This window comes from Pholcus phalangioides, unplaced genomic scaffold, assembly GCF_987345545.1.
Source record: "Pholcus phalangioides strain wild (caught in Gottingen) unplaced genomic scaffold, Ppha-v1.0 ptg000015l_1, whole genome shotgun sequence".
Lineage (NCBI taxonomy): Eukaryota > Metazoa > Arthropoda > Arachnida > Araneae > Pholcidae > Pholcus > Pholcus phalangioides.
The window spans coordinates 116,004,819-116,030,097 of NW_028301608.1; the positions used below are offsets into that span (position 1 = coordinate 116,004,819).

At 35.3% G+C, this 25,279-nt stretch overlaps 1 protein-coding gene across 2 annotated transcripts in view; it reads right to left on the minus strand.

Moving 5' to 3' along the window:
* Snr1 (SWI/SNF related, matrix associated, actin dependent regulator of chromatin, subfamily b, member 1) overlaps positions 1-25,279 on the minus strand; it is a 32,050-nt gene that overhangs the window by 2,832 nt on the left and 3,939 nt on the right. Inside the window, exons 3-8 of one of the 2 annotated variants that reach the window (XM_089245253.1) lie at positions 15,011-15,109; positions 12,304-12,430; positions 11,708-11,842; positions 11,177-11,304; positions 9,288-9,454; positions 1,170-1,360 (exon numbers count right to left, since the gene is read on the minus strand). In XM_089245253.1, the coding sequence (XP_089101379.1) occupies positions 1,170-1,360; positions 9,288-9,454; positions 11,177-11,304; positions 11,708-11,842; positions 12,304-12,430; positions 15,011-15,109 (847 nt within the window). The remainder of the gene's footprint in view (positions 1-1,169; positions 1,361-9,287; positions 9,455-11,176; positions 11,305-11,707; positions 11,843-12,303; positions 12,431-15,010; positions 15,110-25,279) is intronic. The other variant, XM_089245254.1, reaches the window with a different exon arrangement.

Below are 25,279 nucleotides of genomic sequence, written 5' to 3' on the forward strand. Positions count from 1 at the left end.
TAGTCCCCACGACGACCTGGCATTTGTCCAGCCCTGACTTAGATAACATGAAAATTCAAGCATTTACAATCCTTACTTCAAAATATGGAAGATGACAGCAGCAACAAGAACAAAAATAAGCATGACTCTGACAACATCAACATGTTAGGGCCACTCATACATATACATACACAACACATTACTGCCTGTACTGATTTGTTAGGAATTCCACTGAGGGATATGTAAAGGTGCATGTATGGTTAAGTAATAATAGTAAAATTTTCGATGAAAGTAACCAGATCATTTCTACCTTCCTATGATACGGGTTGATCGAAAATAACATCTTCAATTTTTTGTTGGTATCCCCTAAATGCAGTTGTGACAAACTGCAGCGGAAAATTCCAGTTCACACATTTCATTTATGAACCGAAAATAACAAAACAATGTCGAGTATTTATTCACAAATAAAAAAAAGAAGTCTTAAGATCCAAAGTGTTTAGTGAACATATAATATTTTTAATAATCGGAGACAAATAAATTATGTCAAGTTCAGTTTTACAACTGACTGAAAATTTTACAACAGTGAGAAGAGATTTGTTCGTGGTACAGAAAAACATGCAAAAGACAAAAAAAAAAGCTACTTGATAAGAGCTTATAGGCTGTATAGTGAATGCCATTATATGATATTGAGTTACAAATTCAACCAGTCATTAAAACAATGAATTGGATATAGCAACTGGTCAGAAAAATTGAGACAAAGTATGAAATAACTAGAGTTCAGAAGTTCAGGAAAATTGACATAAATGTCTATTTATAAAAATGTCTTTTATGAATTTTTTCCGCCATAAATGCATATTTCGATATTGCTTCATGTTTGTCCCCTTGAGTCATAGATAGAGATATCTTAGAGGCAATATTTTTCTTCCCCAGCCCTATTTAAATGAAGTTTATGCCTGAGAGTTAGCATCTGACAAAACTAAGTGCCAGGCATAAAAGTGACAGACTTTTCATCTCTGCTATACATAGCTTTCAAGTATTTTTAGTGACTTTGCTTGCCTATTTTTACAATTTTTAGTGCCCAAACTTCTAGTCTCTAGAAATAACTCTATGGTGTTCTCCCATAGTGCATGAAGTCTATTCACAAATACCTATAAAACCATAAAAAGAAAGATAATCTAGTATTTCCTGACCTGAAAGCATATGTTCGCTGATGCCAAGATAACTGCCCTCGAATACTATATGCTATAGCAGTCACAAATTCACCACCGAGGCCAAGTTCGGAGCAGAGCTTGTTGGCAAATACTTCTGGACTATTTTCTTTTTCTGACATGTCCCACTCAAACTGGTCGACAAGTGAGATGTTCCCAACATGAATGTTCAGCTGTAAAACATCAAAGCTTACTTTACATTGAAATTTATACGCGAAGAAAAACAAGATGAGCTTAAAACAAAATTATCTACTAAAAAAACCAGGGAGGAAAAAGACCAAAAACTTCAAACAAATTAAAATAGAAAATATAGTAAGCGACTTTGGCATAGTACTTGGCACTCAACCATATCTAGCCCACGGGTTTGATAACTTGCAACCCCTGACCCAGATGATCACCCAACGTCAAGTAAACCAAAAACAGTAAATTCTAAGCCCTTGAGCCCAGCTATCAAGACAAATAAAACAGAGCTCTGAGATTATCAAGATATAGACATCAAGCAGTTCCACGTGGTTCATCAATTTCAGTGAAAAACCCCAGAACTGATTGCTAGAAATATAATACACTGCGCCTTCATTAAAAACTCAAGAAACTTGAGGGGGAATCGAACTGATGCACCATACTGCATATAATATGGCCTTGTCTCCTTACATTATCACCATAATTTCCAGAAATGAAGATGCAGCTAAGCTAATATAGCTTAAAAAAATATTTTTTTAGCTCTTTAGGCTAATTAACAGAGAGAGAGAGAGAGACCATTTAATAACCTCTTTGAAGGATTCTAATGATTTTTGGTTTTTTTGTGTTTCTTTTTATATAAATGAAAAAAATTAACTTTTTTACTTTAAGACCATGTCTAATGTTTGCTCAGTAATGTTACAAAATTATCAAAGAAAATTAAAAGGCAAGTTAAATGAAAATAATTTAATTGGTTTTTAGTTATAAAAATGGCATATAAAAAATTAGTCACTTTTACAAAAGCTTGTTTTTCCTGCTGTCATTTCACAGGCAGCTTATAAATTCCAGTTGTTTATTTACCATAAATTACAGTACTTATTTAGATCTCACTTCCTGCATTTGCGACACTTCTACAACTAAGAGGATATGGAAGTAGCAGAGTTTTTACTTCAAAAGAACTGAAACCAGTATAAGATTGAAAAACTGGCAAAAACATTATTTTTGGCAGTGCAACACAAAATACCACTACTTTGAATGTTAGGGTTTCTTGTAGTAATTTGGTTTAAAAAAAAAGCTCCAATTTTTGTAAAATTTCTCAATTTAAAAAATTCAAATAAATAAATGATAATAAAATAAATTCTCACTCACGTTGATCACAAAGTAGGGGAAGCTGTTGTTCCTTGACCATAGGAAATCTTGAAACACTTGAAAATGTTTCTGTAGTATTGCTTTCTAGCTGATGTTTTTGGAGTGTAAGAGATTAGAAATACATAACCTTACAACTGAATGTGGTTTCAGCTCTTCATCTATGTATTCGGGTGCTGTAGCCCAGGTCGATAAAATAATCGCCTGAAGTACCAAAGGATGTTAAGAGGTGTCGCAAGTTCGATACTTGGTTTGACCTTGTCAGAAACTTTATTGACACAGGGGTACAACAGAAATGACGACATGGCCACAGAAAAAGATTACTACCACAGGAAGTCCCACATCAAGGGGTTAGCACACTGACATCTCGATGAGTATATAAAAAGAAAGCTGCCATTCAGAATCGCCAATTAATTGTAGGTCCCGGTCTAATTGGCCCTCATGTGCAGAAAATGACTGTGGTGTGACAAAAATGATCAAATGATGATCTATGTATTCAGCTCTTTGCCAAGTAGGCACATAAAGTAAAAGAATTGTTTTATTGTTTTTGCTGTGTTTCTTCTCAATGTTTCATGTTTAGTGAACTATATTTAGTAATTACAATATATGCACTCCCCTGATAAATTATACCAAGTGCTCAATCATTCCAAGCACCATGAAAAAAGTTATATTTTTCATAAATAAAAGAGCATTGTGTACATTGAAACAAAAAAGGTGGTGTACCTTGGAACAGTATAAAGCTTGAAATTTTCCTAGTTCACCCTGGAATACCCAACTTACACTAATTTTCATTACATTATTTTTTGCTTCTAAATACAATTTATGTTTTGAACTTTAGTTCAATATTTTCTTCCTATAAAAACTTCAGCTATACCTATTTCTCCTCTTCCATTCCACCTTCAGTTATTTTCTAGTCAAATTTATTGTTTTTTCCAAAGTTTACAGCATGGGATGTGTCTAATGAAAACTTTTGAAAAATGAATTTCCTTAGAAGAAAAAATATTTTATTATTCATCAGAGCCAGATACAGCAAATGTTGACATTACGGATATTGTATCTCTAATGCAATTGCCTAGCATCAAAGGAACTGGCAGAACCAAAGATTTAGAAACATAATTTTCCTTTCTACAAGTACAATAAAGAATAATTATGCATTCCATCTATATAAATATGTTCCTACCTCTATTATTGTTACTTTTATTTATATGATAGCTTTAATATCTGGTGCTGCCTGGGTTTTCTTCAATTACTAAGAGGATTGAAGTGACAAACCATTATAAAGGGGAAAAAACTGGCAGCATTAAAGAAGTGACAAACCATTGTAAACGCATATACATGTTTGAAACCCATTGCTACGGAACCACAGTAATCAAAGTAAGCATTCTGAAAGTGATTGTTGAGGGCCAGGCCATTGTTGCCAGACAGTTTTTTTCCCCATTTCGGGCATTTGCTCAGCTCGGACAAACTTTTAGAATAGCCTATCATTCAAGTCAGACGCAATTTTGTATATATGCAAAATTTGGCAACCACTGGTCTAAAATTGTAGATTTGTATAGAGGGATATATATTAATAATCTTATTTGTGTCATTATTTTGATGTTTTATATTTCAATATATGATTTAGACTAAATAAATATTTATTATATAATTTTTCCTGTAACGAATTTGTATTTTTTATCTTTGTAATTTAACCATTTCAAGGTACAACAGTGTTGCAAAGTAGAATGCATTGTTCTGCAATGAGCCTTGGCTGAGTGGAAATGTTCTGCAGTAAAAATATGCACAATAGTGTTTTTTACATTTTTCTTAAAATTCTTCCAGATGGTTCTGCAGTAGCAATGGTCGTCCTGTAACATACATCACAGATGTCTGCATATTCTGCTTTGGGGCAACAGTGTGTTTTAAGGTACAAGACCCCTTGTTGTACCTTGGAACATTTTTGTTTTTTTTTTAAAATCCATATTTATTGATCACAGTAAGAAAAAAATAATAATTTAAAATTTATATGATGTTTCAAACAGTATACAGTAACTAAAAATGAATTGAGTGAAATTTTATGGTAAAAATTGACAGAAAAAAAGTTTGAAAAATAATGTGATAAGGCGTAAGTCTCCTCTATACAGTACAAAACATGGTAAATTCGCAAGTCTGGATTTAGTGAGGAAATCTATATATTTTGTAAGGTGCAATGTTACTTAATTCTGCGGCTGTTAGGGCTCAAGTGTTTCTATGTATCTTGATTTAACCAGGCAACTTAATGGAGAAACAAAATAAATAACAAAAATATGGAAAATAAAATAAAATGCAAAGAGGACCACAAAACTATTTAAATTTCTCTTGAATATATAATGCATTTGACAAGAAGTATATATCATTTGGTGAAGCAAAAAGCCTATCACAATGTACAGGGTTCAGCACGGATCATGGCCTCAAAACTAGTGAAAATAGTGACCAAAATATTTAAAAAAGTGACCAAATAGTGACCAAAATGTTTAAAAAGTGACCCAATAGTGACCAAAATAATTTTAGAAAGAGACCAAATGGACAATGAATTTTGATTATTACCAAATTGAATTAATTGAAATTGAATTTAGTTTTCACTGAACTTTGTATTTCAATGGAGCTCATCGAAATTGCTTTTTTTACATAATAGTGTAAAATAAATCAAACTCGAATGCATTCTGCTAACCAGGAAAGTTTTGAATAACTTATCAAATTTATCAACAACTATGTGTGAGAGAGTAACATTACATCCTTTCTAAGTAACAGTAGCAATGCCTTCCCCCCCCCCCATAGGGGCCGTTCAAGTATTACGTCATCATAGATGGGAGGGAGGGGGGTTTCCGATTTGCTGACTTTTGATGACAAGGGGGGAGGTTGCATAACGCTTACGTCATCAACCACCCTTTATGAAAATATGAGTTAGGATTCGGGGGGGGGGGCAGAGCTGATGGCAAAATTTTGCTGACAAGGGGGAGGGGGTGAAAAACGGCTAAAAATTTGCTTATGTAATACTTGAATGGCCCCATATTGCTATCCACAACCCATCTTAAAATCAATTTAAGCAGGAAAAACTTTTCACAAACGGAAAAAAATTTTCACATTCAAAGAAGGAAAAAAAAATGAAATAACACAAAATTTGATGAGAGAATTTGTCCCATCTACATTCTAGTGGATTTTTCATTCATGTTATGCTATGAATGACAGTATACAAAATGTACTCAAACTTTTTTTAACTAGTACAAATTGATTTACATAATTAGGTTTGTATAATATCTTCCAACAAATTTTAAGAAATTTACTATAATGATTGATTTAAAAAAAACAAAATTACATTTTTAACAATATTATTTTAAATTATTAAATTAAAATATTACTTAAACTACTGAATTAAATAAATTATTTAAATTATTAAATTAACTAAATTATTTTAATTGTTAGGGGCCGTTCAAGTATTACGTCATCATCGATGGGGGGGGGGGGGGTTCCTGACTTGCTGACTTTTGATGACAAGGGGGAAAGGGGGGTTTCGATAATGCTTACGTCATCAACCACCATTTATGAAAATATGAGTTAGGATTCAGAGGGGCAGAGCTGATGACGAAATTTTGCTGACAAGGGGGGGAGGGTGGGGGTCAAAAATGGCTAAAAATTTGCTTACGTAATACTTGAACGGCCCCTTATACGTTGAGGGAAGGCAATCCATCCTCCCCCCCCAACGTCAATGGCAGAGCCTACTGATGTATACATGATGTATATCAATTGTCATCTGCCGCACCTCTAAGACCTTCAAGTCTATCTGCACCTATGGCTGGACTGGGAAGGGTGGGTGGGTCTACTCTTTTACAGGCGTAGGGGGCTCCAAAATAATACTGCCCTTGGGTGAGGGAGAAAATAAATCAGTTTTGAAATTGTTTGGTTTTTGAGAGAAAAATTTGTAAATATACCCGGTAAATTTCCCATGAACCTTGTAAGCACCAACGTGGCGACTTTTTTCCGCGCCAACCAATCGCCATTTTGCGGCGGTCAATTCAAGATGGCTGACAAAGGGCACATAAAATTACAAAAAAATATATAATTTATAACATGAATCAACCAAATATGCGGCAATATGCGAAAATCGATAGAAATATATCGGGAAATACGGAAAATTAGGATAAAATGACCACAAAAATCGAATCAACGACATACGGGGTTTATAAATGCGGTTGATAGAGTTTATGGATGCTGCTGTCAGGGCCACGTTAGCTCTGACTCCTCCCGTAATTTTCAACGAACAGAAACAGTGAATTCGCCCCCACCCGCGGCACCCGATTTACCATGGCCGTAATACGATATTTTTTCTGGAGGGGAAACGTAATTTTACTGCCCCTTGACTGTGAAATTTGCTAATTTTGCAAAGGAATTTATTTCCTTTTCTTAAATATACCATTCCATCAAAAATTCCATTCGAGGCATTGCCCCCCCCCCCCAGTTTTGCATTTGATCATGGTATGTAGCAACCCGGGCCGCAAGTACGAACGAAAATTTACTATCCCCCGGGGCCGGTATCCATTTTTAATAACGGAAAAATTAGTAAACTCGGCACCCTTCCTCGTTCAACACCCGTGGAACCAGACCCCGCCCTCTCCTATTGCGGTCATAATAGCGACTCGAGACAAAAACGTTGTAATAACTTCCGAGGCCTAAAAAGGGGATTTTTTTACACAACACCGAGAATGGAGCGCAATATGTCGATAATTAAATTATATATACATCGTGAAGATGCTCTAAATTAAGTTACGGCCAGAAGCGGATAAAGGTCAGTTGTTGACGGCCCCGGACATAAAAAAAAATTAATATTACGCCCCTTAAATTAGGAAAAAAGTATAAAGTAGGGGCCAAAGGCGCGGTCGCTGTGCCCACCGTTAAATCCGCCTCTATGTACGGCTCGCATGCACGTTAACTGAGTTTTCATCAGCCTGATTACCAATTTTCATCTGATTTGGTTAAACTAAACGTTGAATCCGAAGGTTTTTAACAACTGGCTGTTGCGAAGATATATTTTGGAAAGAGAGAAAATTCAACTGCCCCTGCGGGGAATCGGACCCACGTCCTTTCACTTTCCGGGTGAACGCACTAGACTACAGAGGCAACGAATCTCTCAATCTTTCCTTGGAGCTCGTGTACACTGAAAAGGACCGTACATGGACGGCCAGACCAGACTCAGGCCAAGCTCACAACTGCTGATGCTGCCACGAGATGGCGACTTATGGAAGAATGACGTCACTCTCCGCTACCACACGAAGGTTTTTAACAACTGGCTGTTGCGAAGATATATTTGGAAAGAGAAAATTCAACTGGAAAGTGTCGATTCCCAGCAGGGGCAGTTGAATTTTCTCTCTTTCCAAAATATATCTTCGCAACAGCCAGTTGCTAAAAACCTTCGTATGGTAGCAGAGAGTGACGTCATCCTCCCATAAACGTTGAATTGCAGGATTCTGTGATCTTTTCATAAATAGTTCTCCTTTCGATCGTATCTGGGGCTACGGTTTCTTGCTGAGATTTAAATCCAGTTAGAAAAATAGTAGGAATTTTATTTCTAGATAGATCGCGGTTTTCAGTCGGATGATTTTTTTTTTATTGTAAGTAAATTTAAAATACTTGCGAGCTTCTTTAACGTTGGCCAGCTACAAGAGTATTCTCCAAAGCGTACTAATAATACGCTTAATACGTATTAATAGTACGCATCTTTAATATGCGCGCTTTGGTATTCTCCCGCTGCGCGTAAGTTAGTTTCTGCACGGGCTCTCTTCATAAACTCGCTCGATGTAAATGAGCCTTTAAATCGTCATTTCAAATATTAAAAACAATTAATAAAAGTAACGATAGAACAAACAACAAATGTAACTTGCTCGATGCTCCAAGAGAGGAATTCGGCCCTTAGGACAAACTTTTTAAAACTAATAAAATAAAGGATCAATTTTAAAATAAGATGAAAATGAAAGAACGAGTGGGGAAATAAGAAAGAATGGTAGTAGAGGAGGGGAAAAAATGCTTTGTTGTAAATACGCCTTTTACGCTATTTTTTTCCGACCGGCTTTTCCATAAAATGACGACTCTTTAACTATAAGGAGCTTTCTTTCCAAGCGCCTTGAAATCAAGTTATGCTGACGTCACACGGTATGCTCCCGGGAAGATAAAGATGTCTTCATATATATATAGGGGTTCCTTGTACGATCGTAGTTCAATGAAGGGAGGGAGAAAATTAGCGACCTTGAACCGGTAAAGTTCCCCTTGAAGAAAAGAAAAACACTTACAGCCGAAAAGCGCGCGAAACCGAGGTTTTTTTTGCTAAAAAAAGTGTAAAAAGTGACCTGGGCCCGAAAATAGGTAATAAAAGTGACCAGCTTCTAAAAAAGTGACTTTTAGGGAAAAAAGTGACCCGTGCCGAGCCCTGCAATGTATCTATTGATGTACATTGAGCCAGCAAACATTATGTTTTGTCTTGAAAAAAAGAAATGAGCGTGTAAAGTTAAAATAAGAAATAGATCAGAATTTAAAAAAAAAAAAAGATTCCTTTAACGAAATATTGTGAAAGCTCTGGTTGTGAGAAGGGGGTCCGTGTGGTGGGTGTGGAAAGTCATAATTTTTCTTCTGTCCCATCTAGCTTTCACAGATAATAATGTTGTTGAATCTTGTTTACTCATCAATAATTTTTATTAACTCGTGAAACCTGTATTAAATCATGTAAAATTATTTAGTTACAGAGAGAAAAAAAATAGATATATTTTATACCTTCAGAATTACACGCTGATCTTCTTGTTCATCTAGCAGGTTGTCTGTTGGAAATGCATCAATTTGTTGTCTTATGGACTGTGCAATGGCTGGTACAAATGACAGTGGAGGCAGATCAAGATCATCACAAAGGGCTTCAGCAAACTGCTCTGGTGTTATCACAGCCTCTGCATTAGAGAGAAAATATTTATTCCATGAAAATTAAACTGACAATCATTTCCATTTATGCTTTGATAATAAGTCCTAACAAAAATATTGTCATAGTTATAAAAAATACCTACACAAGAAGTTTCACAATAAGTTCAGCTGTCAATAAAAAAATACAAACAAGAATGAGTCGCATTTGATGATTATAATTATTTCTAGTGGGTATAGAGTAACAACAGATCTATGCAGGGGTAGGGGGGGGGGGTGTTAAATTCATGTTGGTCAAGTGTCCATAGGACTGGCCCATGTTTTGAATAAATCTGATTACCTGGGAAATTTTAATTCTAAAATTAAAACTTTCTTTTTTTAAATCTTCTGATGCTTTGCAAAATTTAAGAAATTATGGGGGGAACCATTGCATGGTGCATTTTGTGGCATGTGTACTGCAGATCAGTTGCCTGGAGTGGTGCAGTGGTAAGATGCTTCACACAGAAAAAACTTCACATTAGTGTCACAACATTCTAATATCAAGGATGCAAGTATTACTCATATATTTTGGAGCAGCAAACTTCCATTTTTAGAGCTGAAATTTTCAAAATTGAGCAGGAGTAAACACTAACTATATCTGCAATATAAGGGGTAATTTTTCCCTAAAATACTGAAAGTTTTGCTAAAAATGGTTAGAACAGATAAGTCTACATAAATTACTTTTGCAAAACTAAAGTCCATTTAAAAATTTTCCCATTATTTAGATAAAAATTTAAAGGACCTGATTTGCGACAGGAAGATTTTTATAATGCTAAAAAATCAGAAGGCCAGATAACTCAGAAGCAATGGCACCTATGTTAGCGGTTCAAATTATCATTAAAATTATAAAGACAAAGATACTGAAGAGGAAACATGTATGGTCAAATCCTGTCATAGCACTTTCTGATTTAGCACTAATCCAGCACATTACAAATTTTCAGTGAACAAATCTGGCTTCTAAAGGGATTTCATGTAACGTGACTAACAACATCGGATATCCGATCGGCATAGAAGATTGACTGTTGATGACCATAAACTGGTGAGACTGTATCTTTCTGTTAATGTCAAATAGAGGGCTCTATGTTGAATTAATCTACTGTTAAAATTGTCTAACTTATACAATTGAATCTAATAAATAATATTTTCATGCGAAAGTTTATTTGTAATAATTTTCCACTTGTCGTTTGCCACCTTAATTACTGGATATTTCGAACCGGGCAAGCAACTCCCATAAGGGACATTGCATTCACAGGTTTAACTATGATGCGATATAGTCGCACACTTGTTGTAGTGCCAGGATTCTGCAAAATATTAATGTGATTGAATCAAGGTTTGACAATATATTTGAGCAGATTGTGTGAACATTCAAAAGATAGAAGTTGAATGAGAGTTTTTCAAACTGTGTAGGCTTGCACACTTCTTTACTTTTTATATTTATAGTATCATCTTACGAAGACCACTGCCGCCGCCACACCCTTTAACTAAAGGTGTTATTACAATTTCAACAAATTTGACATTGAAAGTCAATCACAGCATTTCTTTGCAATAGCAACCATGAAGAAAACACTACTTGAAGAAAACTGAAACAAATGGAAACATATGAACCATAGTAAATTTATGCTGTATTTCATAAGTCCTCGCAGCAAAGTTAAGCACATTCTCATTCTATGAAATCTTTTATTAAATAATAAAATTATCAGATAAATTTTATTCACCGTTTTTGTTCCACGTGAAAGTATCTCGTAACTTATGGCCTTCAATTTCCATGTCCAACCTCACGGGAACAAGAACTTCGGGTTGAGTGGCATTCTCATGAATAACTGCAGGGTCTAGATCATCATACCTGTGGATAACATTTTCTTATTATAATCTCTACATAATACAATAATGCAAATAAAATAGATAAATTTTGAAGAAAAAATTCTGCTGTAAGAATGTATTTATATAAAGAAAAAAAATTCACAATTTAATATATTCTAAGTAAAACTTGTCTTGAGTTTTTGTTCAATATTAACAGATTCAATTCATAAATTACGCAATTTTAAATGTAATAAAATTTATTACATTTATGTGAGGTCATAAAATCAACATTAATAAACTTGATGTTAATGTGACAACAGTAATTCCATTATTTTGAATAATTAGCCACCCTGATTAGTGACAAGCATTTCCTTTGGTATTAATTTCAATCCAATAAAAAAAAATATTTCACATGTGAGCAAAGGAATCTAAAAAATAAAACTTACAGCAGTGGGAATGTGCGTACTTTCTTGTGGCTAACCCTATTTCGATTAACAGGAGTAGAACAAGGTACAGCGTCCAGGTGATGAGAACTGTTTGGCAAAGTAGGCATCCATGTGCTACGCTTGGTTTTTACCTCTCTATAAAACAACAAATGAAATTTGATAGATAATTTTTTAATACATTTAAAATTTTTAAATTTTATATTACACTACTACCAAATTGAAAAAATTTATAAGACAATTTTAATAAATTAAGCATAATGCTTAATTATAATTTCCTACAAAACTCATAAAAACCAAATTTATATTTCTGAATTCCAACCATCAATAATGGGTTTTACTAGCTTTTATGTGCAGAAAATGACTGTGGAGCGACAAAAATAATCAGTGATCAACAAAACAAAATTAAATATTGAAGAAAAATAATTTCTAATGAATAACAAATCTCAAATTTTGGGGAGCTCAAACTCTGTTGGGCTACATATTAAGGTGCTACTCCATTTAACAATGATCAAGAGGCTATGGAGATTTGTCTTCAATCTACAATACAGACAGTCTATTTATCGAAAGTAAGGGAAAGAAAAAAAAACCTTGAATACCTTGATGATGGAGGTTCAGTATTGATAGAGACTGCTCTATACTTTTCATCTTTCCCATCAAAAATTTCATCGACTTCAGATGCTTTGAGCAAGGTAATGTTTGTAGCAAGACTGTGTGGGCCAAGTCCTAAAATATGTGTGTATGGCACGTAAAATTTATAACACTACAACCAAAAATAAACTGCAACTTGTATAATTTATCATATGAATTATCTATAACAACATTACATATTTAACTCGCACATGTGAAGGTTCTTCAACACACTATAAAAAAAAATTGCATCCTATATATATTCACCAAAAACAAAAAAATGATCGAACAAAATGTTGGAATGAAAGTCATAATTCATTTGTTTGATTCCCAGGGATCTGTCCAGACTTTTTTTAAGGTCCTGTTTTTGTGAAAACTTTCGTTATTTTTATGAAAAGAATAAAAAAAATTCTGTGTAAAATAAGAAATTTTGTAAGAAGCAAAAGAATCTAGTTAATCTATCACAAAAAATGAAATGCCAAATTTATGGTTCCATTAATTTTTATTTTATGAAGGGTCCAGAAAACAGACCCAAATTTTGGCTGGACAGACCTCTGATTACATACACATACTAAAAAAGAACTTTTTCTATCATTTATTGAACACATTTTTTTATCTGAGCGACACAGATGCACACGCACACGCACACACACAAATCACTCAAAAACAAAGACATGCATACTTAAAATACTTCATACTCAAGATTCTCAAATGATGTCCTAAGTGGAACTGAATAACCAATAAAATAATAATTCCTTAGAAACTTTCCCATAAAATTTATACTAGCATTAACTATTATCTAAAGCTGGACTTGAATGATATTTACTTGTATTTATGAAATGATATTTATCTTGAAACCAAATCTTCTCATATAGATCAGTATAGAGCCTATTCACTTCTTGTATTTCACCGAAACTTCTTTTATAAAGATTATTCACTAGTATTAGTTTGCATGCGAGTAGTGAATTAGCCGTTATTACAAAAGGCAGTGTGCAAGTAGCCATGGTTTTTCATGCTAATTCGTTACCAGCTACCAGATAGCATGTACATAGAATAGCACACTAGTGTCTCAAACTTAGAATTGTTTCCTTTCAGGCAATCATGCCAGCTGAGGTAAGATTTCTATTTTTGTGATAAAAAATATGAACAGGCTTTGTATAAAATAAATTTCCCCACAGCGTTCCAAAAAGCCACGGTGCAGTCATATGGGCATTGTGCTGGATTCTCATATTAAGGATCCAGATTTTCTTGGCGGAACAGTGGTGGTCGGCTGAAGTTGGTTTTCTGTAGTTTTCCCAACTTTGAGGCAAGAATGCAAGAGTTCCCACTTTTAAAAGTCTCTCTGCAGAGGACAGCAGACTTCCAATATGGTACTTACATAACACAAACATTTAAGCATTTACCATCTTCAATTCAAAATATAGAAGACAGATGGCAGCCCCAGCAGACCATGAAACAATCATAACTCCAACAAAATAAATATCTTATGGCCATGCATATATAGACGCAACACGCGCATTCCCGTTTGTACCCATTGTTTGTACTATTAGAAATTCTGTTTACAAGGAGCATGTTTTTTTATGGTTAAGAACATTCCAAAAAATACACACACACTCACCATCATTTTAACTCATTACTTATTTGAAAATTTTATAGTACAGAAATAGGATATAATGATGTTCATTGGTTTTTTTTGTTCCCTATAAGCTGCACATGTATGGCTGCAAAAGGTGAAAATGCTTCAGCGAATGTAACACCACCAAATAACATCATTCATTGTGGCATATTGCCATACTATGCACAAAAAAAAGCAGGGTCCATTCAAAAAAAAATAACAGAGGAACACACATTAGTACCATAATTTCCAACATATAATCTGCAGCAGCATATCTGATGTCATGTATATACAACACAAGGTGGACATATTTTGCTTTTGTTAAGTCTAATGCTAGTGTGAACAATTGAGAAATTAGCCGTTTAGAATATGAAGCTTAGGTAACACCAACAGCCTCAAAGTGTTGGAAATGCATTTGTTAAAAAACGAAAAATGATCAGGTTGCCTTCATAATCTGACCTTCTATTGTTGATACGTATACATATGCATTACAGCTACTTTTGATGTTCACAGACATGCATTCAATCAAAGGTATACACATAAATATTAAAATATTTCCAGGCTAATAAAACATTTACATTTCATAATATTCATTTTCAGTTATTCACTTTTTTATTATTAACAAATGTGCAGATGACGAAGAAGAGTGAAAAAATCTGAGGCACATGCAAGACAAAATATACTGGCACTCATTCAGAATTGGACAGTACCAAGAAAATTACGAAGTGAAAATAAAATACATCATTTGAAAAAGTTAATGGAATTAATTTATCACATGGAATATTGGCATGTTAGTTGGGAATGACCAATTACTAGCTTAAAAAGTTGTTAAGGAGTTAGTGTAAAGGAGGCAGGCTTTAGAAGAAAAAAGAAAAAAAAGTGCTCTTAGGGCTTTATAAAAAAAGAATATTTTCATTCATTTGCTTTGGCTCAAGAGAGGAAAGAAACCCCATTTTGCTTTTTGCGGGGAGAAAAAAAATCTAAGTTGAAGACGTGGCAGATGCTTTTGATTTGACATTTTTTTTGCAACATTTCCCCTTTCGGCTAGATTGAACTATTACCTTTAACAAGATCTTCGGGTATGCTGTCGGGATTATTTACTCCAGCCACCTTAAGTAATTTAGTAGTTGCATCAATACCCATAGTCCTCGCAGACAAACCTAAAATTAAACCAAGATATGTGTCCATTTAAATGTTTCTCAAAAAACAAACTACTGACTTAAAAGACCGGGTAATCCACCACATCACCACACCAGGGCTAATGACGATGGATGAAGATTCTTCCCCTGTAAGCCTGGGTACTTTCTACCTACCAAGAAGTTTTCATCGTTGTACTCCTAGTCTGAGAATTTTTACCTAATACTAATATAATTGGAAATATTTTGCAATGAATTAAGAAAAACAAAACAACGGCTAAAAAAACTGGTTCCGTAATGAAGTACCTTTCACAACAAAGTTCTCATTATGGGACCTAAAGCTGTACCACACCATAGAAAATCAAATTCAACACTCATAATAAATATAAATACAAAGGCTACAACAGGAGAAACACTCAACAAGGTGGTTGAAAAACAATGGCCATAAAAATATGGATGTTTGCATTATGGATATATAATATACTCTGCTTGATATTTCGAGACCACTTTTTCTTCCCTCACTATATTGTGGTCTGGAAGAATGCCAGAACTGTGCTACCCAACTCATCCTGTTGCCAAGATATCTTCTAGGCTTCTGGGCTAAATTATAATCAGGGGATAACACAATAACTGAAGTTCAGAAATGCCACTGTACTCTAATTTACCTGGGTCCTTTTTGAGTGAAAGTGGGTCCCTCTCAACAAAAATTATGCTTCTCTCCCCCCCCCCCATAATTCACTGGTATCTCTATAAATTTTCTTCCAGCATGCCCCAGGTCTTTGATCACCTGCTCATATTTCTTCGTTGAGACTGAGCCGTGGGTCATGTTCTGGGTAGGAGAAGAAGGTATCTGCGAATCAAGTAAAATTTGTTTCTAAAAACATGTTCTATCCAAAGGTATATTAAGTATATACCATTTACTTTAATTATCTACTAGTAGTAAAAGCTTGCAAAGAAGCTCATCAGCACAGAGAACTTAACGTATGGAATTCAGCACATGTAATAAATCTAAAACAAATATACAGTTGATCCCGCTTATAATGTTTCTGCCATTTAAAATGTTTTTCCACTTAATACAACTTATTTTCGTGGTCCTAACAAAAAGTAATTCTCATTAACATTTCTTGTTTAAAGTGTTTTCCTATTTACAACGTTTTTATGACGGTTTTTTGAAAAACGTTATAAGCAGGATCCACTTTAATTAACAGTTGGAGGCACACATTTATATAATTTACTAATAAATTAATCCCTTCTGATTGATTTTACATTTCGTTAAAAAAAATCTAAGCACTTTCAATATCTTCTGAGAAAATTTAAAGCAAATTCGATTCTTTCTCTCCTCTCTCAGACACTTATCTTCTGATTCCCTCCCGGATTGTCCACCACTCTGATCTGTCGCCATTTAACTGCCACATATTTTCACACCTGAATATTGGAGCTATGTCAGATTTGTATTGGAGAAACTTAACAGTGTGTGTGCCCAGCATTTAACGTGCTTTGTGTTCAGTAAGTGGTGACATTTATCTAGTGCTGAAACCAGATACTTTCTTAAACGGAGCAAGCACACATTTTGGCACACCCATGTAATGTAGAAGAAGCAGTGTTATAAAGGGTGAATTTGGTGCCCCCATCTAGTTCAGAGCCCAGGACACTAGATCCACTTGTCCCTCCATCCTCCCAGTTGCGGCCCTGCATCTATCCTCTAAACTGATAATGCGTGTATTCGAGGTTTAATGTATACATATTCGAGTTGTAGGTCTGTGATTGCCGTGGCAACCACAGTTTTTCCCAAAGTTGAAAACCTAATAGAAAATCATTTTTAGCCGATCATTATTACCATTGCACAATTGTGGGTTCCAAACTCGGATTTTCACCAAAAGCAAAATTTGGGGGTGGATTTTAAGGGGCTTCTTCCCCCCCCCCCCCAAAGATAAAAAATTAAATATTTTTGTAGAGAATTAAAATATATATATAAAAAAATTTTTATACTATAATTAACTTATAATTCTCTGTTAATTTACAATTGTTTTCTAGTGTTAGTGACCCAAGCTTCCTGTGAAGAATTAGATCCTTGTGCCCCTCCAAAAGCCAATTCTGCGTACACATCCGTGATTTTCGCGATGTGAAACGGTGACTACCACATAACAGCTAGATGACAAAACTGTGGATATTCAAGGTCGAGTTTTTACAGATTCAGTTTTTTTTCCACGATCTCGGGAAAGTTTTACAATTTGAACGCCCGTTCCAATCCTTTACGATAAAAAAAATGAACATTCACAATATTGTAGAAACAAGGCAAATTTACACCGCATAGACGCTATCTTTGAATGCCAGCAGATAAACGAGAAAGTACCATAATTTCCGGTATGTTGAAGGGATAAACTCTGCAGGGGAATAAAACTCCAAAATTTGACAATTACACTGCCTCTCACTCAGGGAAGCAATTAGATATCCCTAATCTTATTCTTCAACAACCCGCTTGTATATCAATACAGTACAGTGTACAAAGTAGTAAAACCACTTTTTCAAGGTTGTGTGATCATGATACACGGTAAAAAGAAGGGAAAAAAAGTTGTGGAGGTTTTTCTCTCTACTTTTTTCTTCTTAGAACTAGGAAAAACTAGAAAGTCCTTTTTCGAAATTCCGGGTATTTGACGTGTTATAGTGCGTCAATGGCATTTCTGGAAGTTGATAAGATAAATTAAACTAGTCAGCATACCAGCAAAGAAAGCAAGTGGAATTTTTTTTGTTTGGTAAATTTGATGCACCCAAAGCTTGTTTTTTTTTCTTTCGAAACTAGTCTGACCCTGTTTAGTCTTACTGTCTAATTAACACTAGTAAAACAAATGTTTTTGCTAATAGCTGAAAAGGGGAAAAAATATATCTGTATAACACTTTAACACAGTCTAAATGGCCCACTAATCACAATGATAAACATTTCCATCAAGCTGAATAGACAGCTCTTGAGGTGTTAACAAGAGCGGAGCGGCCTTCCTTGGGATGGAACATACCCGACCAAAACATACTCAGAAATTACAATTTTATAATTGAATGATGCAGCATCAGTTCAAAGTTGAAATGATATTTCTCTTAGCCAATGGAAAAAAAAAAAAGTTATAGAGTAAAAATGTGATGCAAGAATCATGGGTGTGAAATTCAGCCTGTGAGATCTAACACATTTAAAAATTTCATCCAGCTTAAAAACAAATTTACAAATAAAATCTATCATTTTAAAATACAACATAGGACAGTTATATATAGTATAGCCCATTGTATGTATACAAAATAGACTTCAGTAAATTATGAACAGAGCTGCAATTAGAGAAGCAAAAAATTGTTCTGCCACCAGAGGTATCTATTATGGCACCCCAACTTCCCATAATTCAGCGCACACTCTGGTTCAGCGCTTGAGGTAACCGAACCCCCCATTCCTAGTTGGGCCCTGACTATAATTATAAATCTAAGTTCGTAAAGACTGTTACACCAATCGAAACAAATACAGTGTACCTAGATTTCTTCCATGTTCATTTATATTTTGACCTCTGAAGACGCAGTTCAGCTCTCATAACACATCTCACAAAAAGTTATCTTGGAAGCGAAATTCCCCATAGTTTTTACCCTGAGAGAATCTTTTTTCTGTGCACAGTAAGGTGATATACCATGTAAACTAATGGTGCATTTAGTGATCTTGAATGAAGCATTTTCGTCATGCTCAGCCGCACACACACTCGTAGCTTAGAGAAGCATTGTCTGGGAGTGTAATATGGCATGCCCGCTTAAAGGTTATTCATTATAATAAAAAATATGAACACAAGAATTAAAAAACAACAATATTTTCATCAGACATGTGCAACATGAAAAAGTCCCATCATTATGATGACATATTTTGACAACTGTGTGTAGCTAATGAAATAAAGGAAGAGTTGCAAGCTGGCTTGGTATGAATATAGGGCGATATGTAATCACTCTCAAAATATATCAGTCCCATAATTTCATAATAGCCCACGAATCTACAATGAGGAAACCTAATCAAACTTTTAAACTACTGCCACATTGTTATGGGAAGCAGCATCCCTTTGGATTAACACTGATGTTAACTTTAAACAAGAACATACAAACAACTACCTTTGAACAAAGAAATAAAAGAAGAATGATGCATATCATAAAAAAAACTGGTTCACACGGAAGTCTTTTTCTTTTTCAAACCCTATGAAAATAATAGATAAATTCGGAATAAATAGTAGAAAGTTTCATTTCTTCTGGACACCATTTGAAAAGCATCACATACAATCAAGCATAGGACTACCATTTCATGTTCATATGTTTAATTATGGTTGAATCCAAACTTAACAAACCCAAGGGAGAGATATTTCACTTTTTTTTTTGGAAATCCCTGTTGTGTTTTGTGTTTTTTTCCTTTTTGGAATCATTTCTACCTCAATTCAAGTCTAGAATCAGTGGTGTTGGACCCAGGGGTGCTATGGGTGCTTGAGCACACTGTAATTTGTGGCATGGGTCCGAGTTCTTCCCCCCCCCCCCAAAATTGATTCAGAAATAAAATTTTCTTATGAGAAACTCGAGAGGAGCACCCTCGGGTTCAAAACACTGTTCTGAAGCTCTGTCTAGGACGTCTTTTTTTAAAATCTCCCCTATTCAGTCTGAAGATGTTATTTTTTTTGTCATTCATTTTTTATTTTTATTTTTTTTTAACAGCCATAGTTTATCCCTTTTTAGAGATTTCATTTCTTTGACGAGAAAGACATCCAAAAGCATATGACTCCACTTCACGCTTGACAACATCTCGTCATGCTTTCGAACGTTTCTCTGCAATGCATCGCCAAAAGGGATTATACTATAGCTGTTACAAAACCTGGGGGGCTAAGGTTGTTTGAGCTTTCCCCCAATAATTAATTAACATGCAATGTACCACTCCCCTTTTTGCATAAATGCTCAAGTCCTATATATACAGGACAACTGACAACTTTTATGCCCTCCACCTCAAGTTTTCTTTATGCTCTGGTTGCAGGCAGGACAAGAAAACTCCCCAACCAGAATTGGCAGATTTTTAACAGGTTAAATTGTCATGTCAAAAACCTTAAATATTACTTTTCAATATAAAAATTCCCATTGAAAATAAACATGTTAATTGCAATGTAATGTTTAACACCAGATAGATGGATAGGGTCTGTGTGACCCTGCGCACTCTTTCTGCTCGCATATCTCAAGTAAGAATAAACTGAAAGCTTTAAAATTTCTTGACTTTTCCTGAATTATCATGTTCTTAGAGTACACCAATATATATTTTTTTTCATTATATTTCTTAGCAACGATGCAGGTTAATGGTTTTTTACCCACTAATTCTTTGTGGTATAATTCTATTCCGTTATAAAAAATATTATATCATGCTGTAAAATGTTAAAAAAATTTCCAGAAAAACAATGGGGTCACACAGACCCCTGCCTGTCTTTCAAGTGTTGAACTGACTACATTATACAAAGAATAAATACTCAATGTGGTTGTTATTTTCTACTCTCTACAGAATTATTTTGGACAAAATGTGTTTTTTTCTCATAAAATATACAATTTGAATAAAGCACAGCATAAAAGCTGAAGGAAAAACTATGGAATGATTTAATATTCTTTAATTCGAGACAATTCTTGACATTCCAAAATTTCTTTAACTGCTTATATATGTGTATAGATATAAACATCTGTTGTTGATATAAACAAGGACCTGATAAAAAAAATGGGCTTTTGAATAGTCATTACTTGTTAACTAGAAAGCGAAAAAAAAAATGATTTTTTTTCAAACCAAAATAGATTGTTTATTTCTGCGAAAAATTCTTCTGAATTTTGGAAAATAATTAATAATTTTAAACCTAGACATTCGAATCTCAATAATGTTCCTACAACAACATGGTACCAGTTTTATTCAAATCTGTTTTCCCCGACTGATAACAATCAAGTACAAATTTTTCCCTCCAGTTTCGAGCCTGCTCTTGCACATACGGATCCTATTTTGGACAACCCGTTTTCTTTGGAAGAACTTTTGTTTGCCCTCAAGAATATGAAAAGTGGAAAGACTCATGGAAGTGATCTCATAAAACCTGAATATTTAAAGAGTTTGAGACCTCCGAATCTTTCAAGACTTCTAAAAACCTTCAATGATATCTTTGAAAAATCATGTTTTCCAGTTTCCTGGATTGAGGTACAAGTCAATCCTATGTATAAAAAAGGTGACCCCACCCAACCGAGAACTACAGACCCATTTCTTTGATCTCAGTCGCGACCAAGTTATTTACCTCCATCTTGAATAATCGATTAAATACCTGGTTAAATGAGAAAGACATTATTCCAAGGGAACAGTTTGGATTTCGTTCCAATTTTTCAACCACTGATCAAATTTTTATTTTGAATAATCTCGTACAGAAGTATATTTTTAAATCTAGGGGTAAACTCTGTTATTTTTATCGATTTCAAGAAGGCTTTCGATAGTGTTGACCATTCCCTACTCTGGCATGTTCTGAGATCCATAGGTATCAGTGATAAATTTATCAAGATACTCTCTGACATGTATGCTATAGCAAAAGTGAGAATCAGAACCCGCGATGGGCTAACTGCTGCAATAAATATTACTAAAGGGGTTTTGCAGGGTGAAGTTTTATCTCCCTCACTTTTCTCTATTTTTATTAAAGAACTCACAGACCGTCTAAATTCCTCTAGTATTTCACCAGTTTTTATAAATCATGCCACTGGTATACATGCACTTCTGTACGCGGGTGATGCCGTAATTTTATCAGATTCCCCAAAAAACTTGCAAAGAAAAATAGATATACTCCAGGGTTTTTGTGACGACTTTTTGATTGACCTTAATATTAATAAAACTCAAGTTATTGTATTCAAAAAATCAGGTAAATTGTCAAAATATGATAAATGGTACTTAATACAAATACAACGCCACAACAGGCAAATTGCCCAACGAGGTGGCTGACTTAAGAACATCATGGATCCCCGAGCTATTTTTTGGAGGCCCTACCTACTACTGCTACACCACACATGCACCCCGCTCACCCCCCCCCCCGCGCGGAACCCCCAACGAATCGGTACATGAATGTACGTGTAGTTTTTGGTTCCTCTGTAATGCTTGTTATGTGTAGTGCTGCCATCTGCCACCAGTTTTTCTAACTATGAGTGAAGTGTTATGATTGAATGATTTATCGTTGTAGGACTGTTGCTCTCTGTGGCGAGACTTTTTAACGGGGAGATCGGCTCGCATTTGCGCCTTGAAGTTGGGAACCACAGAAAACCAACTTCAGCCGACCACCACTGTGGGGTTCGAACCCGGATCCACGCATCGCGAGTCCGTCACTATAACCACTTGACCACCACAGCGGCCAAATAAAATAAATAAGAAATTTATTAGACACATAAACCATATTTAGGGGTCAACAACTAACTACCACTTCGACTGACATGTACTTGGGGGTCCCTTTTTCAAGTTCCGGCAAATTTTTCCGGCACAGCATACTTACACTTTTTGGCAAAGTCCAAAACAGCTATACTACCAGTAATAAATATACTTAGAGGAGCTCATAATAATTCTTTGGTCACGGCTTTAAAACTTTTTGATTCCCTTTTGCTTTCAACAGCCTCGTATGCATCTCCCATTTGGGTATTACAATTTATTGATAAAATGGATCGAATATTTAGTATTTTCGCTAAGAGGCTATTGATAGTTTCTAGAAATACCTCTGGGTACACTCTGAGAGCTGAACTTGGCCGCCCAAGCCTCAGTGTTTCGTTTAAAAAATATATTTTAAAATTCTGGATACGTTTGCTTGAAATGAAACAATCCCGTTTGACAAGAATAAGTTATGACCAACTATTTCAATCTTGTAATTCGTCTATTAATAATAAAAATAATTGGGCATTTCACGTTAAAAATATTCTTGACAGTGCTGGCTTCGGTTTTATTTGGGTTCAACAAAATCCAAGTCTTGTAAAAGCTTCTCTTCCACTGATTATCGAGAGCATAAAAAACCAGAGTATCCAAACTGATTTATCCCGTATTGTAAATAGTAATAATTTTTCTCACTATAAAGATATAAAAACAACTTTCCTGATGGAAGACTATTTTTTCCTCCCTTTTCATATCTCAGTCAAAAGGGTTTTTGCCCAACTCAGATTTAATTAGACATCAATTTTTGTTAATGGTAAAAACTTTTCTATAGATCCCATCAGCAATTGTACGTATTGCAACCTTTTGGTATTTGAGGATTGGAATCATGTAATTTTTCACTGCCCTTTTTACTCTAATCCCAGATCCAAATATTTAAATCTCTCTTCAGGTCCCGCTAATATTGCTCAATTACTTTCGATCACTGATAACTTATACTCAATATATCTATTTATCTTATCATGTATTCGCCTACGCTCGCTCTGTTTGGACTGAAGTCCATATTTTTCTATTGTTATTAATTTACTTTTTCTTTTATTACTTGCTTTTTGTCCGCTCTGTATGTATATTACCTATTATTATTTGTCGATATATTTTAATGTTTATTCTGTGTCTGCCTATCATTCATTCATTATTTCCCCTTGCCTTATATTAACTGTTCTGACACCAACATATGTGCTTCATTATATTCACAATGCATGGTATATTTTATAAATATGACTAAAATGTAGCAACAATGAATTGCCAGTCATTGAAGGAACCTACTGGTCAAATCAATAAAATTTAATATTATTATTGTTAACTAGAAAACCCTTCAATTGCTTCATTATGAGGACTTGAAGGTGGAACCGTTCTTGTTTCTCATCAGCACGACTGGCAACACCCATGAACTTGTTGACAGCTCGACGATGTTAACTCTCATTTCCAAACTTCTTCTTGCATGACAAACGGAAGTCTTCTAAGGATGTTGTTTGATTGGTGAATGGCTCCCGGTGTCAATGTAATGTTGCATCAAGCTAGTTCAGCCAACATCAGCTGATGACATAGAGAAAACATCTCGGAATGTTTTGATTGTCAACTGAGCATGTCTTCTCTGGTCAGGATCTAGCTGGGTGTCTCCTATTAGGCTCTCGAGCAAACTTCCAGAATCCTCTGGTTGATGTCCCGATGAATCACGAACCACACACATGACAGGAATACACGTAGCGATCTCTTCACCCTTCCGAACCTCCTCCGGCTTGTCTGATGTTGATTAATCTAATAGGGACGATGTCCTTTGATGAATGTCCACCAGAGCAGCAACAATCAGCAGGCCATTTTTGTTTTCACTAGGAAAATCCACCAGTCTAAGTTGAAAGTCCTTGGCCATCCCAGCTGTGCCATGGATGATGCTCTTTGTTCTTGGCAAAATCGTGAAGTCCCAAACAGCCAATATCTTTCGGGGAAGGATTTATTCTTCGTCACATCCGAATAGGGCGATGTTGTCTTTAGGCATGTGCATCTTGTTACTTTTCAAGTTTAAGGAGATCCCATATTTTCTGAGAAAGTCCAATCCGGTAATGCATGTGTCGTTAATATCAGCCATGAAGATAGCGCAGAGGTAGGGGACCGCAGCAAATATTGCGGAGGCTTCCATCTTCCCATGTACAGTCATCTTGTCCCCAGTAACGATTTGCAGAGCGAATGAAGGTGTCATGCACAGGAGTCATTGGAATTTCTGAGCCATGCCCGTCCTGATGACGTTCGCATTGGCTCCAGTGTCGATGGCCATTCGGCAAGGAAATCCATCAATTTTAACTTCCATGTACATTCCAGGGTCTCTGCTGCTCAGCTATAAGATATGGTAGACACTTGATGGGGCATTTCCTCATTGCAGTGAACTGCGTCCCCCAAGATGGCAGTGTTTCAGTTTAACAGCTCGGAGCTTCTACTCTCGTGGGAATTGTCAAGGGGGCAGGAACTTTGCAGATGGCCCACCTCATTGCACCTGCAGCACATGAAGGGCTAGTCTCTCTGATTTTCCCAGTTGTTCCTGGTACTTTTTGAGAGTTCTTTCAACTCTCTGATGATGTCCGACATAGCATCCTTTGCAACAGCAGCACAGAATACTCATCGCTCTCATCTCAAAACTTAATGGTCTGCTTCGAACTTCATGGCATTTAGGAGAGCACTTTTCATGTCCTTGTACTTGCTTAGACAATGCCTGCTGGATGTCAGAGTTCTTGACGGAGTTAACA